We start from the raw sequence: 16,498 nt of genomic DNA, 5'->3' as shown, positions 1-16,498 counted from the left end.
TACTAACATATTTGACAACTTTATACTTAAAAAAGAACATTGATAGTGGAAATAGCCGATCTACAAGCTTCTGCTATTTCCACTATTTTTGACATGGAAACGATTATGACGATTATGAAAAATAATCACGATTATGTCAAATAATCATGATTAGACGATTATGTAATAATTGTGACAGCCCTAACCATGAGGCTTCATGGAGCACCAGCGTAGCAAACCTGCCTCGCTGTATGTCAGAGGGAAACTGTAAACAACACGACACGTTTACCTGAGAGTGTTTGGGATGTACTATTATGACAGCTGGTGGATGCTTTTATCCAAAGTCTTCTGGTTCAGTTGCTTTATTGTACCGAGTAATTTCCTCTAGCAGCCAGGAGTAAAAACTTTCAATACAACAACATAAATTATTTACAATGTACGCACTAGTACACACTTGCCATGTCATGGAGGCCTGCCCTACACTACATAAACTGAACTAAATACAATCTTAGCCGACTGTTAGTCATAGGAATTTGTTGACCATATTGATTAATTGTTTGCTGCATGCAGTCATGCAGAGAGCAGCCTATTCAGGTCGAAGAGATTGAGAAGTGCGGTAAACATTCTGATGTTGATTTCACGATCACTACTGGCTATTGAAAGTTATTGACTGGCTGAGGGTTACATCTATGCATGGGGAAAAAAAAGACAAATCAACTAACAAAGCCTTGGTCGACTAAGACCAAACTGGCGATTAATCCATACATTGACTAAAAAGAGGCATCCCTAGTAAGCAGTACCACGAAGGCATGTATTTATAGCACAGACAATTCACAAATGTAATTCCACCTCTATAACACGGTTCTGTTTAACTACTTAAACCCTGTATACGGTGCCTTCTCCTCTTTTCCCTCTACACCAAACTCTTTGCTGAAAATAGCATCTACAAGCTCACAAAGTGTTGCAACGTTTGTATGTTGGACGAATGTTGTTGGCCCACCAGAATAGGGACTCTAGGTGTTGTTGGTGTTAAATCTTCTGTGATGGATAAAGGAAAAAGGATACATGTCTACATATGACATAGACAGTCAGGTTTATATGACACCAGAGAGCCTATACTGCAGCTCTCTGCTGAGGGACAGGTGACAGGCAGCTTTGTACCTTATGTCATTTATGAGCTGAGTGAGTTTCGTGACCCATAAAGTGACACAATTTGATAGATCTCTCTCTGTGTGTGTGTGTGTGTGTGTGTGTGTGTGTGTGTGTGTGTGTGTGTGTGTGTGTGTGTGTGTGTGTGTGTGTGTGTGTGTGTGTGTGTGTATATATATATATATATATATATATATATATATACGTTTATACCGACTGTGACATGGAAAAGGATATCTGTTTCTTTGTTCCTGTGTTTGGTCCTGCGTGCGTGCGTGCGTGCGTGCGTGCGTCTAACTGTATGATCACAGACCTGTGCCCATAAATCCAGATACCACATTTCCACTGCTATTACTGACGGCCTATGGTGTAATTATTGACTTCACTGGACTCATGTTCGGATCCATTAATAAGTACTCCGCAAGCATGCATTAGACGCACATTATGAATGTTTTGGTTGATATTCAATCAATTTCCCTCCATTAGAGAGTTGTAAACATTCTTCTCTCTCTGAAAAAAAAATAAAAAAATCAAGTTGTGTTTTTCTTTTATGTTAAGTATGTTTCCTGGAGACTGCCAGGTTTAAGTACCGGCAGAGTTTTCTCACACAGACAGACTTGGCATTTGGCCAGCGTCAATGTCGGTTGCACTATCGATTTGGTTTCATTTGTGATTTAAGGGCACCCTTAGCCAACTAGTTTAATGTTGCTGGGTTTTACGTTTGTATCTGTCCTACTGCCTGCAATGCACTTGAAGCTGCAACATACTGTAGGTTCAATACAAAAACAAAATGTTTATTTAGACATTTCAATCAGAGGATAAGCCCCTTGATATGCACCATCTCATTTTCAAGGGTAGTAAGAGGGGGTCCGAAATCTCATTAGTCCTACATCTCATTAGTCCGAATTTAGTTAGGGTTAGGTTTTAGGCTTAGGTTTAGGCATAGTTTTACTGAGGTTAGGGTTAGGTTTAGGCATAGTTTTACTGAGGTTAGGGTTAGGTTTAGGCATAGTTTTACTGAGGTTAGGGTTAGGTTTAGGCATAGTTTTACTGAGGTTAGGGTTAGGTTTAGGCATAGTTTTACTGAGGTTAGGGTTAGGTTTAGGCATAGTATTTTTCACCAGGTTAACATCACCAGATTCTGACTAATGGGATGTTGGAACAATGAGATTTCGCAACCAGGCTAGTGTTACAGAATGTACACTCTTACTGGTGCCATGGCATTGGTCCGAAATCTCAATGTTCCTACACTCCATTAGTCAGAATCTGAAATATGATAAACCTTTTTTTCATCTTTCACTTTTCATAATATAAAGGTGCAATGTTGACTTTGAAATCAGGGCACTTTGATGACCCCCCCCCCCCTCTCTCTATCTCTCTCTGTCTCTGTCTCTCTCTCTCTCTCTCTCTCTCTCTCTCTCTCTCTCTCTCTCTCTCTCTCGCTTTCTCCTACTTTAATGTTTAAAGCAATGTTCACTGTTCATCTGCTTAAAGCATGAAATGCCCAAAATAAAAACCTCCCTTCGGGCGACCACTGTCGCACTGTGCTCACCCTGTCAGCTTGTGTTAACGTTTAGCAGTTTTGTCCAAACCATGTGACGTGGATGTTCGGCAGCAGGTTTTCATTGCAACCAAAACACAACACAATGACCGATGAATTCAGCATTGTGTGTTATTGTGTGTTGGGGGGTTAAAGCTCTATTTTATACTTCCACAAATGTGCAAAAACAGCTAGAATAGCTTATGTTCTATTTTGAAAATCACTGAAAATGTTTATATAATAATTACATTCCCAAACTAGGGACGCCAGTTTGAAAGCGGTTAGAGTTTTCAAACCAAATCTGTAAAGCCTCGTCAGAAATAATGAATTGGGCTTTAATCTACGCTATACTGTGATTGTAATATATTCAACAAGTGACTGCTTTTAACTTCTCTCTGTTTGGAAGCAGCTGTGTGTGTAGTGTAGTGTTTGGGTGGGTTGAAAAAGCATGCATGCTCTCGGCTCCCTGGACACCTTTGTGTGTGTGTGTGTGTTGTGTGTGTGTGTGTGTGTGTGCGTGTGCGTGTGCGTGTGTGTCACTGTTGGTGCGCCTTGTGTGTGTGCAGAGGGCACGGTGTCAGATCGGGGCTGTCGTCACACACACACACACACACACACACACACACACACACACACACTCCTCGACAGAGCCGGAGAGTCACCTTGCATTGATATTGAGCGGGGATGTCGCACCGTGCTTTGATAGCACACAGGGGGATGGGGGGGGGGGGGGGGGGGGGGGCTGCTTGCTGATGGCCGAAGACTGAGAGCCTGGCACGCTACCTTGCTTGTGTGAGACAGCAAGAGAGAGAGACTGTGATTGTACGGTATGCTTGTGTGTCCATGCAGTCTCGCGTTTACAGTATATACGGAGCACGATGGACGATATGCTGTATGCCGGGGGGTCTTCTACGTTTTCAGGCCAAGGACCCCTTAGTTGAGAGAGAAATGAAGCAGGGACGGACCCCCACAACCTTTTCGTAGATTCCATATAAATTAGTTTCATCGTTTGACGGCACAATCATTGGTGCCGTCATCAGTGTATTTATGTCAATTTGTGTTTTCAGATATTTAACCACTTGGACCGTCAATACTTAATAAATGACCTTTCACTCTCTACTTATTGCGCTCTTTTTTCCCCTCTACACCAAACCAAAAATAGCAGATCTACAAGCTCACAACACCTCGCGCTGCGAGGCGTTGTGAGCTTGTGTATGTGTGTGTGGGTGTGTGTATGTGTGTGCGCGACTGCGCATGTGCATCCTTCAAATAATTCATGAAGATGGATTGCTGGCCTGGCAGATTCCTGGGCCTGAGAGACCCACGTGGTTTGGGTTGTCCAGGATGGGAATGACTTCCTCTGGGTTTACCTCTCTCTTAGAGCGCCACAGAAATCACAACGGTCTTGTCTGCCGGTCCTGCCAAATCATTCACCTAGGGCTGTCACAATTATTACATAATCGTCTAATCGTGATTATTTGACATTATCGCAATTATTTTGTCATAATCATGAATGTTGAAAAATGTCAGAAATAGTGGAAATAGCAGGTCTACAAGCTCACAGCGCGTCGCATCGCGACGCGTTGTGAGCTTGTAGATCGGCTATTTCCACTTTCAACGTTATTTTTTAAGTAGTAAGTTGTCAAATATGTCAGTAATTTCTTTGTATATTTAGGTTATGTGTCATATCTACCATGTACAACTTCAAAGCCTAAAAGCCAAACAGAAATGTAATTATCAACGACAAAAACACAATTAAATCGTTAATCGCCAATTATTTGAGTGACAATTAATCGTCATGTAAAATGTCATATTGTGACAGCCCTAGTAGAGAGAACTTAGAACTTGTTGTTTAACTTGTCATTTTTTAGCTCGGATGCATAATGATAATTATGATGAACGATACAATGCAGGGGTCTTCAATAGGGGGTCCGGGACCCCTAGGGGGTCGTCAGAGTTACTACAGGGGGTCCTCCAAATTGTTGTGTGATAGAAACCTTTTTCTCCTTTTTTGTTATATGAACCGCTTGAACCCTAGTGTCCATATTTGGAGAACTTGAGCCAAAAATCACAATGCAAGGCGTTGTGAGCTTGTAGATTGGCTTGGTGTAGAGGGGAAAAGAACAGACTAATTACAGAGTGAAAGGTCAGGTTTATTGGGTATTAACGTTTCAAGTGGTTAAATATCTGAAAACACAGATTGACATGAATCCAAAATACACTGATGATTGTGCTGTCAAACGAAGAAACTATGGAATCTACAATATGAGAAGGTTTTGGCTTCATCTCTCTCTCAACTAAGAGATGGTGAAAATATTGAAAATTGAGCTTGGAGGTCGGCTATGTTCAGTACTTGTTACCACACAAAACTAAGCATAAAAAAGGCAATATGTCTTACAGCATGGGTTTCTACACACAGAGAGGGCAATTCTTTCAACATAAGATGCTGCATTCTAGTTCAGGAGAGTTTGGACAAGGCAATTCTTTTGAATGCAGCCTTCAGTTGCATTTCTTTTGAATGCTGCCTTCAGGTCTTTTGCATTTCTTTCCCCACAGTAAAAACTGCATTCATGGTCTGGAGAGGGCACTTTTTACAGACGGATAAAAGGGCAAGGGCTCAAGCCCCCTTTGATGTCTTATGTGTGCACGTGCCTGAGCCAGAATGTGGCAGACTCCCAGGAACGCTAGTGGGTCTTTTTCTTAGACTCCCCTGTCTTTGATTGATTGAAGACTTTATTAGAAGTTTGCATAGGAAAAGGTACAGTTTCATGACGGTACAGTTCACTGGTACAAGGTCTACTAAAAGGAGATCCATGAAAAGACTAAGCTTATTTCCACTGGAAACCATTGAAGTATCTCATATAACATTGAATGACAGACAAATAGAACACAGTACTATGCAGTAGATATGTAAAGAAAAAGAAAAAAGAAAACAGTAAGTCTAAATAAACAGTATATACAAAGAAGGGGCAGGGGAGGGTAGGGTTGGGCTAGGTTAGTTTTTTACCAGTTGCGAATGGCTGCTGCCTGTAAGTGATTCTTCAGGGCAATTTTAAAGGATGCTAGTGATCCACACTCCTTTATGACCTTCGGTAAGGCTTTCCACATTTTGGTGGTATAGCAGAAAAAGGAGTTTGACCCTTTGTTGGTTTTGACTCTGGGTTGAAAGTGATCTGTGGCGCTGCCTCTGGTGTTGTAATTATGGACATCCTTAATGTTTATAAAGTATTTTGACAGGTACTTGGGTATCATAGTGGTGTAGTGTATCTTGTACACCAGGCCCATTGCAAGTTGCTGTACTCTGTCATCTACTCTGAGCCACCCCACTCTTAACTGGTGAGTAGCGGTGAGGTGAGTCTGATAGGGAAGGTGAAGTAGGACCCTAATTAGTTTATTTTGGGCTGTTTGGAGTTTAGTTTTTAGGGCTTGTGGGGCGTCACGATACCATACGTGGACTCCGTAGTCAAAGAGGGGCTGGATTATTGCACCAGCTATGGTCTTCAGTGTGTTGAAATTGACCATTGGGGCGATCCTCTGTAGGAAACGAGTTCGTTGGTTGATTTTATTTATTACTTTAGAAGTCATCTTTTCACTGGAAAGATTAGCTTCATGTCTCATTAGACATGTATTACTGGAGGCGCTGATCATCCATACATGCGCCTATTGTTGTCAGTCTTTGTATTTAAAGTCATTCTGCTGTTTAGCAAGTCGCTGCGGGATGAGATTTGTCAAACTAAAATGCTTCCGAACGCTGAATGTGACAAATGGAATGACAGTAATGCCGCGTCCCAGGACCACCTCCGCCGACCAATAACCCTGACACAGCATCTGCCATTCAGTGTGTTCAGGGGCGTCACAAGAGGGGGCAAAGTGGGACTGAGTTACCAGGGCCCAAGGTGGAGGGGCCTTAATTATGTTATACTTTAGCTATTGAAAAATAGCAGATCTACAAGCTCACAGCGTGCTGCGAGCTTGTAGATCTGCTATTTTTGAAAAGTCGTGAAAATGTGTGCACATCTTTGAATATCTGTATTTTTAAGTGAACATTTGTAACTAAAATTTTGCTTCTGGGGGGTCCCTGGAACGAAATATTTTGAGATGGGGGTCCGTGGCCAAATACATATCATTTTGGGGGTCCTTCACATGAAAATGTTTGAGCACCACTGACATAGAAACATAGGTTTTTCCAAAAACCTTAGAAGGATTTAAAATATTCAGACTCCGCACACATTTTCACGATTTTCCAAGAATAGCAGATCTACGAGCTCGCAACGCGGCACACGGTGCCACGCTGTGAGCTTGTATATCTGCTATTTTTCGATAGTTAAAGCACAAAATGTGAGTGAATCCTTGTACCCAGGGCCCAGAATTTGGTGCGACACCCCTGAATGTGTGCGCAACGTTGTGGAGGAGGATGGTCACAACAATGTTATGGAGTAGGAGTCCTGCCTCCTCAGTCACATCGTTGGCATTGCTCTCCCATAATGGCCCCCTTTGTGTTCTTGTCCTAAAGCGGCCAGCAGCGCTAATGTCTCTCTTTGTTTGATTAAAATGTCAAGCGTCTTGGCTGCGGGTCTTGAAATGACAACCAAGAGCACTTGTGAAAGATGAACTCTGTGCTCCTCCATGCCAGCCAGAAGCATCTCGACGCTTAGTTGTCGGGCGGAAACCGCGTATACATGTCCTCCTTATTCAGTCACAAGCTCTTGTTAATAATTTGTATTGATTCAGTCGTTACAGTACCGTATATAAAACCCACAGACAGACTTAACCGCTTTCACTTAAACAGATCTAAAAGCTCGTAGATCGGCTATTCTCGCTTACTTGACATACAAGGTTTCTGCCTGACAGATATGGTTTGCCATTATGTTTCAGCTACGTACCGTTGTTCCCTATCGAGCTTGGCAGATTTCCTGGGGCAAACTGCCCAGATCACACGTGTCAAACGTGTCTTCTTATGTTTTCACTCTCAAAAAGCTCCTGAAATGTAGTGCATTTGACACTACATTGCAGTGCACATCATGGGGTGATCACTGCTTGCATCCTGTGAATTGTTTTAGTTTATTTTTTGTTTATTTTCAGTTTATTTCGTTGCTGAGTGTGGTCAGCAGGCAAAGTGACGTGAGTGAGATGAAGAAACATGGGTGAAATGTGCTAATCTCAAGAGGAAACAACGGTACATGTCCTCATCATCAGGCGTTTGTCGTGACGAGTTGGGTTGTTTCTGAGTAGGGGTGTAACGATACATTTTAATAGCGATTCGATACATATCACGATACATGGTTGACGATACGATACATGGACGATATTGATTTATTTATGGCGATACGATACGATTCGATTCAATGATTTAAAATCGATATAGTAACTATTTAGCAAAGAAATTAAATCTGTGTGAAAGGTGTGGATAGTGCAGGTTTTTAAGGGAAACATGTATTATTATGGATATAAATAAGTAAACGCTGTGATTATCTGCCAAATACATCTACATTGTATATTGACAAACCTGCACCTTGACATGAACCCAGAGATTACACAAATGTATCGATAGACCAGTGTAGCTATATGGAAAGGAAAAGTAATTAACCCCATCCTTTTAATTTTTTCTTCTTAAAAATGATAAATACAATGCAAGTAGGTAGTATCTATACAATCGATTCTTTGCACTGCCGATTCGATACGATACAAAATAAAACGATACGATTCGATTTTAGCAGTTTTCATTTAGATATACTTCGATTTTTTAAGTTAAAAACGATATTTCGATACAGTTACTTTATCATTACACCCCTATTTCTGAGCCAGGAGTTCTCAAATCCTTTCATTCCAGGACATTCAGTACATGCTTTAAACAGTGGGAGCAGATTAGCAATGTGCAGACTATTGTTTAAATGCAGGTTTTCTTGTTTGTCCTGTCTGCACCTGGATTACCTTGGAGTGGATTTGCATGATTGTTGTTTAGTTACCTTGCAATGATGTAAAACTATTGAAGATATCTTCAATAGTTTTTAAAATTGTATGCCGGTTTTCTTGTTTGTCCTGTCTAAACCTGGATTACCTTGGAGTGGATTTGGATTGTTGTTTAGTTACCTTGCAATGATGTAAAACTATTGAAGATATCTTCAATAGTTTTTAAAACATGATGATCCAGCATATTCTCCCCATTTACTGTGCACGGCGACACTGGTCTCAAATCCTCAATTTCAGCAGATAAACAAAGTGGATTCTGATCATGTCTCGGTGTGTCTTTTTCCTTCTGTTTATAGTGATTGGTAAAGCTATTATGTTGTTTCTTATACGTACTTGCAGTAACAAACATGATGTGATTTGGTCAGATTGAACTGGAAACAGACAAATCTGCTGCCAAGCTAATCAAATGAAGCTTTAGGAAATATGACCAGGAACAGGAACCCCGGGAATACACTTGTGCACAAAGACAATTGGATCATTGCGGAGACACACCACCAGTATTTGCTGTTGCATCATGGCAGTGTAACTACACAACCCAAACCTCTACCAAAGTTTAAATTGGTAGATCGGATGATTAGATTTAGCAGACCTAAGGGCTTTGCACACAGGCGCGATTTTCAACCATTGTGTTTTTTTTTTTCCGTTTGCTGCATGATTAAAACGCATTGGATTTGGTGTGCAAGGCTGTCCGGAATCCACACTGCGGATCCAAAAGGGAGTCATAAAAGGAGTCAATGATTTTTTACCGCATGCGACAAGACGCACGAATCGAACTCGGTTCGATCGTGGGAAAAAACACACTGCTGCGGCCACCTGTCGCATGGCAAATTCAGAGCCGGTGTGCATGAGGTCATAGAGAATCATTGTTTTCTTTAAAAAAATGAAATCGTCCGTTTTTTCCATGCGGAAAAAACGCGTCTGTGTGACCCTTTACTCACTCAGCTACTGCTCTTTGGGCCTGCCAGGGAAGTTAACCCCGTCAACCCTGGCATCCCTGTCCTGACTCCTGAGCATGACATAATAGGCGAAAATCTGGCAAAAATGAGAGCTCTACAAGCTCACACTGCGGTTGCAACATGTCGCGTTGTGAGCATGTAGATCTGCTATTTGTTTGCAAAGAGATTTGATGTACATGTGGGTAAAGTCCCTGGTCAATGAAGAATATTGCATTTAAGTGGTTAACAACATTATTAGTGTGAGAATAAACCAACATGCTGATGAATGAATGGCGTATTCACTGTATAAACCACCCCCCAGTGACTAGAGCGCTTTGTCTCTCCTATCTCCCCTCTCCCCTTCCTCCCGTCCCCTCCTCTTCCTCCTCTCCAGATAAGAACTTTGACGATGAGGACTCGGTGGACGGCGGACGCTCCTCGTCTTCCTCCAAGGCCGCCTCGGTGTCTGGGAGGAAGAGCGTGAGCATGGGCTCCTTCCGGCGGCCCGCCTCCTCCTCCAGCGCCAAGTCCACAGGTCAGCGGTCCTTATCCACGTCTCATGGACCGTTGTTTTCAACTCTCCTGTATTCTGTGATCGTTTTACTTCAGTGATGCTCGACCTGGATATTGCAAGTGGGACCCCAAATAATTGGAAAACACAAAATATTTTAGTAAAAACGTGCACGTGTAGACGCTAGGGCTGTCACAATTTTTACATAATCGTCTAATCGTGATTATTTGACATTGTAGCAATTATTTTGTCATAATCGTCATAATCGTGAATGTTGAAAAATGTCTGAAATAGTGGAAATAGCAGATCTACAAGCTCACAAGTTGTGAGCTTGTAGATCGGCTATTTCCACTATCAACGTTTTTTTTTTTTTAATATGTCAGTAATTTCTTTGTATATTTAGGTTATGTGTCATATCTACCATGTGCAACTTCAAAGCCTAAAAGCCAAACAAAAACACAATTAAACCGTTAATCGCCAATTATTTGAGTGACAATTAATCGTCATGTAAAATGTCATCGTGACAGCCCTAGTAGGCGCTATACAAAGCCGGATGCACCACGGTGGATTCGACCTCTGCGGCACGAAATGACGTGCTATGTATATCTGCTATTTTTGCCAGACCCAGAGGGTCGGCCTACAAAAGGCTTTGTCTGTCGGTCGGTCTGTCTGTCGGTCTGTCCCTCTTTTCCTCACTGTGCACACACAGGTGACGGCACTCAAGGCAATCAGCCGAGCAAGGGAGGGGCAGATGCGTGTGTGTGTAACACACACACACACGCACACGCACACGCACACACGCGCACACGTGCACACGCACACACGCACTCACACGCACACACGCACGCACTCACACGCACGCACTCACACACACACACACACACACACACACACACACACACACACACACACACACACACACACACACACACACACACACACACTCACACACACACACACTCATAGTGTGCACACACAGGTGACGGCACTCAAGGCAATCAGCCGAGCAAGGGAAGGGATGGGCAGATGCGTGTGTGTCACACACACACACACACACACACACACACACACACACACACACACACATAGTGTGCACACACAGGTGACGGCACTCAAGGCAATCAGCCGAGCAAGGGAAGGGAGGGGCAGATGCGTGTGTGTCTCACACACACACACACACACACACACACACACACACACACACACACACACACACACACACACACACACACACACACACACACACACTCATACACAGCTGCACCCCTTCCTTGCATTCTGATTTTCATTGCGGGTCTGGCAGAACCAGGTGACCTGGTCTAGTTTGAATAGCCAACCAATGTGCTCTAAATATAGCTAAAATCTAAAATGACAGATGCTTTTTTGAATTGGTTTAACGCTTGGTGCAAGCACTCTGGACGTCATATCCAAAGTGCTCCTCCACTCACGAAAGTATGTCTGCGAACACGGCCCGTGAAAGATCCTAAAATACGGTGATTACTAAACCTGCGAAAGGTGCAGTAAACACATTCATCAGCCAGTATTTCCAGTAGGAATACTGACTGATAACTTTGTTTACTCGGAGACGCCGCACAGTAAAATCCACAGTGTTCATTTAACGCAGGTAGTCGGTGTACACATGGAACAAAATTATACCCACTCAGGATTTGACTGTGTGGGACAATTCCCACTGTATTCCCCACTGGTGGAGAAGTGTCAGCCTTCTGCAGGTGTGTGGCGTTGATGTTTCTTCCTGCTATGTGTCTGCAGGGAGAGATGGGACCAGCGTGGGGGCGGTGGATGAAGAAGACTTCATCCGTGCCTTTGAGGACGTTCCCGCCGTGCAGGTACCGCCATATCGTCGTTGTCGGGCGGAAACCTCGTATCTCCAAGTTTCACATGTGTTCGTTCTTTCGCAAAGTAAAGCCCCGCTTCATCACACAAGGCCGTCGCACAAAAGTAGTGAAAACAGCGGATCTACAAGCACACAACGCCTCGCGGTGCGAGGCGTTGTGTCCTTGTAGATCGGCTGTTTTCACAAGTTTAAAATCATTTTCAAAATTATAAATGCAAAACGAACAGTTTTGGACATACAAGGTTTTCACCCGCCAACGACGATATGGATAGAACGTTGCAACCATTACCAAACTGGTTACAAACCAGTTACAACCAGGGGTGTGGTGCTTTTATTTTTTACTGGTGGAACGCTATTTTAATGACCTCTCAGATGCACACCCGCATGGCATGCACATTTTATTTTACCATAATGTGTATACACAGTTGGAGGCATCATTGTATAGGAAATTATATTTTTAGCTTAGTTTGTACTTTGTAAATCTTCTCGAGGAATGCCTTGAATTATAGGAGCTGAACACACAATGCACACAATGTTAGCCTATATTGCTTCAAGGCATATATGGGTTCAAACTTGTATTGCACTGTGTTAAGTGTGACCGTTCTTAAATTCTCTTTTGAGAAACAAATCTTTTTTAAAGACACATGTATGCATGTCATTTCAACCAACTTATGTCCTCACATGAACTTATGTCCTCACAGAATGAAGGACATGGATAATATGGATTAAATACAAGGAATAATACCCTCCCCCAACTCTCTTCTCTCTCTTCTCTCTCTCTCTCTCTCTCTCTCTCTCTCTCTCTCTCTCTCTCTCTCTCTCTCACACACTCTCTCCATCCCTCCAGATCTATTCCAACAGGGAGGTAGAGGAGGCCATGACGAAGATTCGAGACGTGCTGTCAGATGACAAGAGGGACTGGGAGCTCCGGGTGGCTGCTGTAAGTCATTTAATCTCGTATATGCAACGTTTTGGTACAAGGCCTCCTTCAGGGATATCATGTGCCTGAACAAGGTCTTGTGCCGAAATGTTGCTATCAAAAATTAAACAGGTTATCTATTGAGCAAGCTTAGACAACGTGTGGATGGTTTTTATTTATATTCATTTTCGTAGAATCTTGGCTCCAGAAGAGGGATGCTAGGGTTCATGTTGTTAAAGAAGGCATCCAGACCAAAACACATACTGTAGGGATAAATCTGCCTTTTATCAGATCCCTTCATACATGCTGCAGTTGTTTTTTGAGCGGTGGTAAACCGCTCCTAAGAGTGGCTGTGCGTGTGTCTGTAGCCACTTTTCCTCAGCGTTTTGCCATAGCAATGTGTTTTCCTCAGCGTTTTGCCATAGCAATGTGTTTTCCTCAGCGTTTTGCCATATTACATCACCAATTACATCCTAGACCTATATCCTAGTCTTTTTCTCAGCGTTTTGCCATAGCAATGTGCGTGTGTGTAGCCTGTATTACATCACCAATTGCCAATTGAAGACGTTATGCAAGCACGACCACCGCTCACTTCACATTGGGTGTGATTGCCAGACCCATGAAATGGGTAGGCCTACATAAGCAAATGTCGGTCTGTCTGTCCTGGTTTTCTATATAAAGGGTATATATGATGATGACATGATGATGACATGCCTACAAAAGGCATGATGTCATAAATGATGATGACAGACAGGGGGTCTGGCACAACCAGGTTGACCTGGTCTAGTTATTTTATATACATGCCCCTGTTCTGCATTTTCCCCAACCATCCACAGCTAAAGTGTGTATTTGATGAGTAGTACTCGTCATTTCTGCATGAACGGCTGCTAGGGAGGGACAAACAGTGCATCTGTGAGTCTCATGAGACGGTAAATACACAATCCATTAAAAAAAGTGAAGTTTGGATGATAGAAATAGCCGCACCTCTTCAAATACCCCCGTTTTAGCTGTGGAGGGGTGGGGAGAATGCAGAACAGGGGCATGTACCTCCTTTAATAGTTCAATAAAACATGTCTGCACTATAAGTAACAAAATAAAGAACTGGTTGATTTGACCATTGCCAATAGCAATTCATTGGTTTAATAATATATTTGCATTTATTTATTGTTATACCGCAATGGACACAAGCTGTAGGTTGAGAACCACTGACCTAGAGTATTAAAATAAGACTATATAAAGACTTGACAGTGCAGCACTGTAACATGTGTCATGGCGACTCTTTCAGCTGAAGAAGATCCGCTCTCTGGTCCTGGCCGGTGCGGTGGAGTTCGACTGCTTCTCCCAGCAGATGCGGCTCATGGAGGCCGCCTTCAAGCTCTCTGCCAAGGACCTCCGCTCGCAGGTGGTCCGAGAGGCTTGCATCACCCTGGGGTACGCCGGCGCCACATCTCTACTCTACTCTAGTTACTGCAAAGCAAAAACCCTGCGCGTAGTCTTAGTTGAACTCTGAGAATGCCCTTGTGTAAATGGACCCTTGCCCTAAGTGTTATTTTAACTCGGGAGAGTTTGAAAATGGATCCTTGTGAAAAGGCCAGTGGTGGAAAAAGTACTCACATTTTGTACTTAATGGGGCACTCCACCACTTTTCAACCTACGTTCATATAATTGGTCCTCACTCAAAAATACTTTTTTTTTTTTTTTTTTTTTCTCAGAGGAGGGCTGTGGGCAGGTCAGAAACCCATCGTCTTGTGACATCATCGATTGCCAATCCAGCTTATAGAAACTGCAGGCTTTCTATTCCTGAAAAGTTGCAATTTTAAAGTGGAAGCCATTGTTTGGGGGGGGAAAATGATGATGTCACAAGACGATGGATTCTGAACTTCCCACAGCTCTCCTAGGAGACTTGGACTGAGTAGATTTTTTTTTTAATATTTTATCATGAACATTAGTGAGGACCTATTATATGAAGACAGGTTGAAAAGTGGTGAACTACTCCTTTAAGTAAAAGCATCAATACTGCAATATAGAAATGATGTTACAAGTCTTGAATGCAAAATTGACTTGAGTAAAAATATAAAAATATTGGTTTAAAAATGTAGTCAAAGTACCAAAAGTAAAAGTAGAAAATGTTTGAAAATAGCAGATCTACAAGATGCGTTGTGAGCTTGTAGATCGGCTATTTTCAAATAGCCTAGATATAAAATAGGGCTAAAGTGGATTAATGTATGTTTTATAATATCATCATTTATATCTGCAAAGTAACTAGTAACTAACGTTTTCAAATAAATGTAGTGGAGTAAAAGTACAGTATTTGGATCCGAGATGTTGTGGAGTAGAAGTACAAGTATTGGAAATTGGAATTACTCAAGTACAAATAACTCAAAAGTGTACTTAAGTACAGCACTTGAGTAAATGCACTTTGTTACTTTACACCACTGGAAAAGGCCACCCTTGCAAAATAGTGGTTGTTAATTTAAACTCTGATAGTTGGATAAGAAACCCTTACAGGTAAATATTTGCAGATTTTTGCATTTTTTTGCAGTGAGTTGAATCTATGCAACACAACAAGGTTGTTCCTCTTTGTCAGACACCTGCAGACAGCTGGTACACTGGGAACAATGGTTAGCAGTGTTGTGCTGTAGGTCTCAGCCCACAGCACAGCTGGTTTTCTATCAAGCTGGATAATAACCAAGGACTACTTTAGATCTGGGACACCAGCTGAAATTAATTCCCACCCGTCTAACGGTTAGTTAGACTGGGATATACTGAAAACTAGAAAATAATAATCTGAATAAGTTAGCTACCTCCTGGACTTTGGAAGATTAATATCTAATGGTGTAGGCTATAATTAGCTTATATGCATGGCTCCAGCAAAGAGCAGTAGTTCTCTACATTGGTCCTACATGATGGTTAATTGCAATTATTACCCTATAAATTACATGCGTAACCCAGGTCTAAATTGCCCCCAGACCAAATCCAATGAGACGGCAAGAAAGAATTAAAACTAAGTTGGAAGGTAAACAGTGTCAGTTTTATGGCACTGATAGTGAAAATTATATATTAAAAAAAAACTTTAATTAGTAGTTACTGTCAATGTTAAATTCCTTGATCAGTAACAACATCTGAAGCTAAATCATAATACAGCATTACAATAACTGTGCATCTGGGAAAACTCGAACTGACAGGAAATGCATGTGTCTCTGTTGCAGCCACCTGTCATTAGTCCTGGGCAGTAGGTTTGACCATGCAGCGGAGGCCGTCATGCCCATCCTGCTGAACCTGGTCCCCAACAGTGCCAAGATCATGGCCACCTCTGGCATCGCCTGCGTTCGCCTCATCCTCAGAGTAAGTGACAACATTCTCTCTCTTGCCAAAAAAACCCTGATGTACAAGCGGCAAGTGACAAGTTTTGTACATATTTGTGACTGGAATGATTGAACAGAGCTCTGCAGTGTTTATATTCATGTTTGCACCTCACTCTTCTCTCTCTCCCAGCACACCCACTACCCTCGTCTCATCCCCATCATCACCAGTAACTGCACCTCCAAGTCTGTGGCCGTCAGAAGGTAAAACATCATGCTTATTAATCTGTCTGTGCATAAATGTATGCCGCCGCTCGTTCCAAAAGGGTCATCCACGA

At 42.4% G+C, this 16,498-nt stretch overlaps 1 protein-coding gene across 1 annotated transcript in view; it reads left to right on the top strand.

Moving 5' to 3' along the window:
* Positions 1-16,498, top strand: part of LOC308279973 (CLIP-associating protein 1-B-like) — a gene marked incomplete at its 3' end in the record, with an annotated part of 105,096 nt that overhangs the window by 40,687 nt on the left and 47,911 nt on the right. The window contains exons 9-14 of the mRNA XM_080720211.1: positions 9,968-10,108; positions 11,855-11,931; positions 12,787-12,879; positions 14,144-14,289; positions 16,068-16,203; positions 16,354-16,424. Coding sequence (XP_080576337.1) covers positions 9,968-10,108; positions 11,855-11,931; positions 12,787-12,879; positions 14,144-14,289; positions 16,068-16,203; positions 16,354-16,424 — 664 coding nt within the window. The remainder of the gene's footprint in view (positions 1-9,967; positions 10,109-11,854; positions 11,932-12,786; positions 12,880-14,143; positions 14,290-16,067; positions 16,204-16,353; positions 16,425-16,498) is intronic.

This window comes from Nannobrachium achirus (assembly GCF_963921795.1).
Source record: "Nannobrachium achirus genome assembly, chromosome: 24".
NCBI classification, from domain to species: Eukaryota; Metazoa; Chordata; class Actinopteri; order Myctophiformes; family Myctophidae; genus Nannobrachium; species Nannobrachium achirus.
This window is presented reverse-complemented; position numbering and strand designations above follow the sequence as displayed.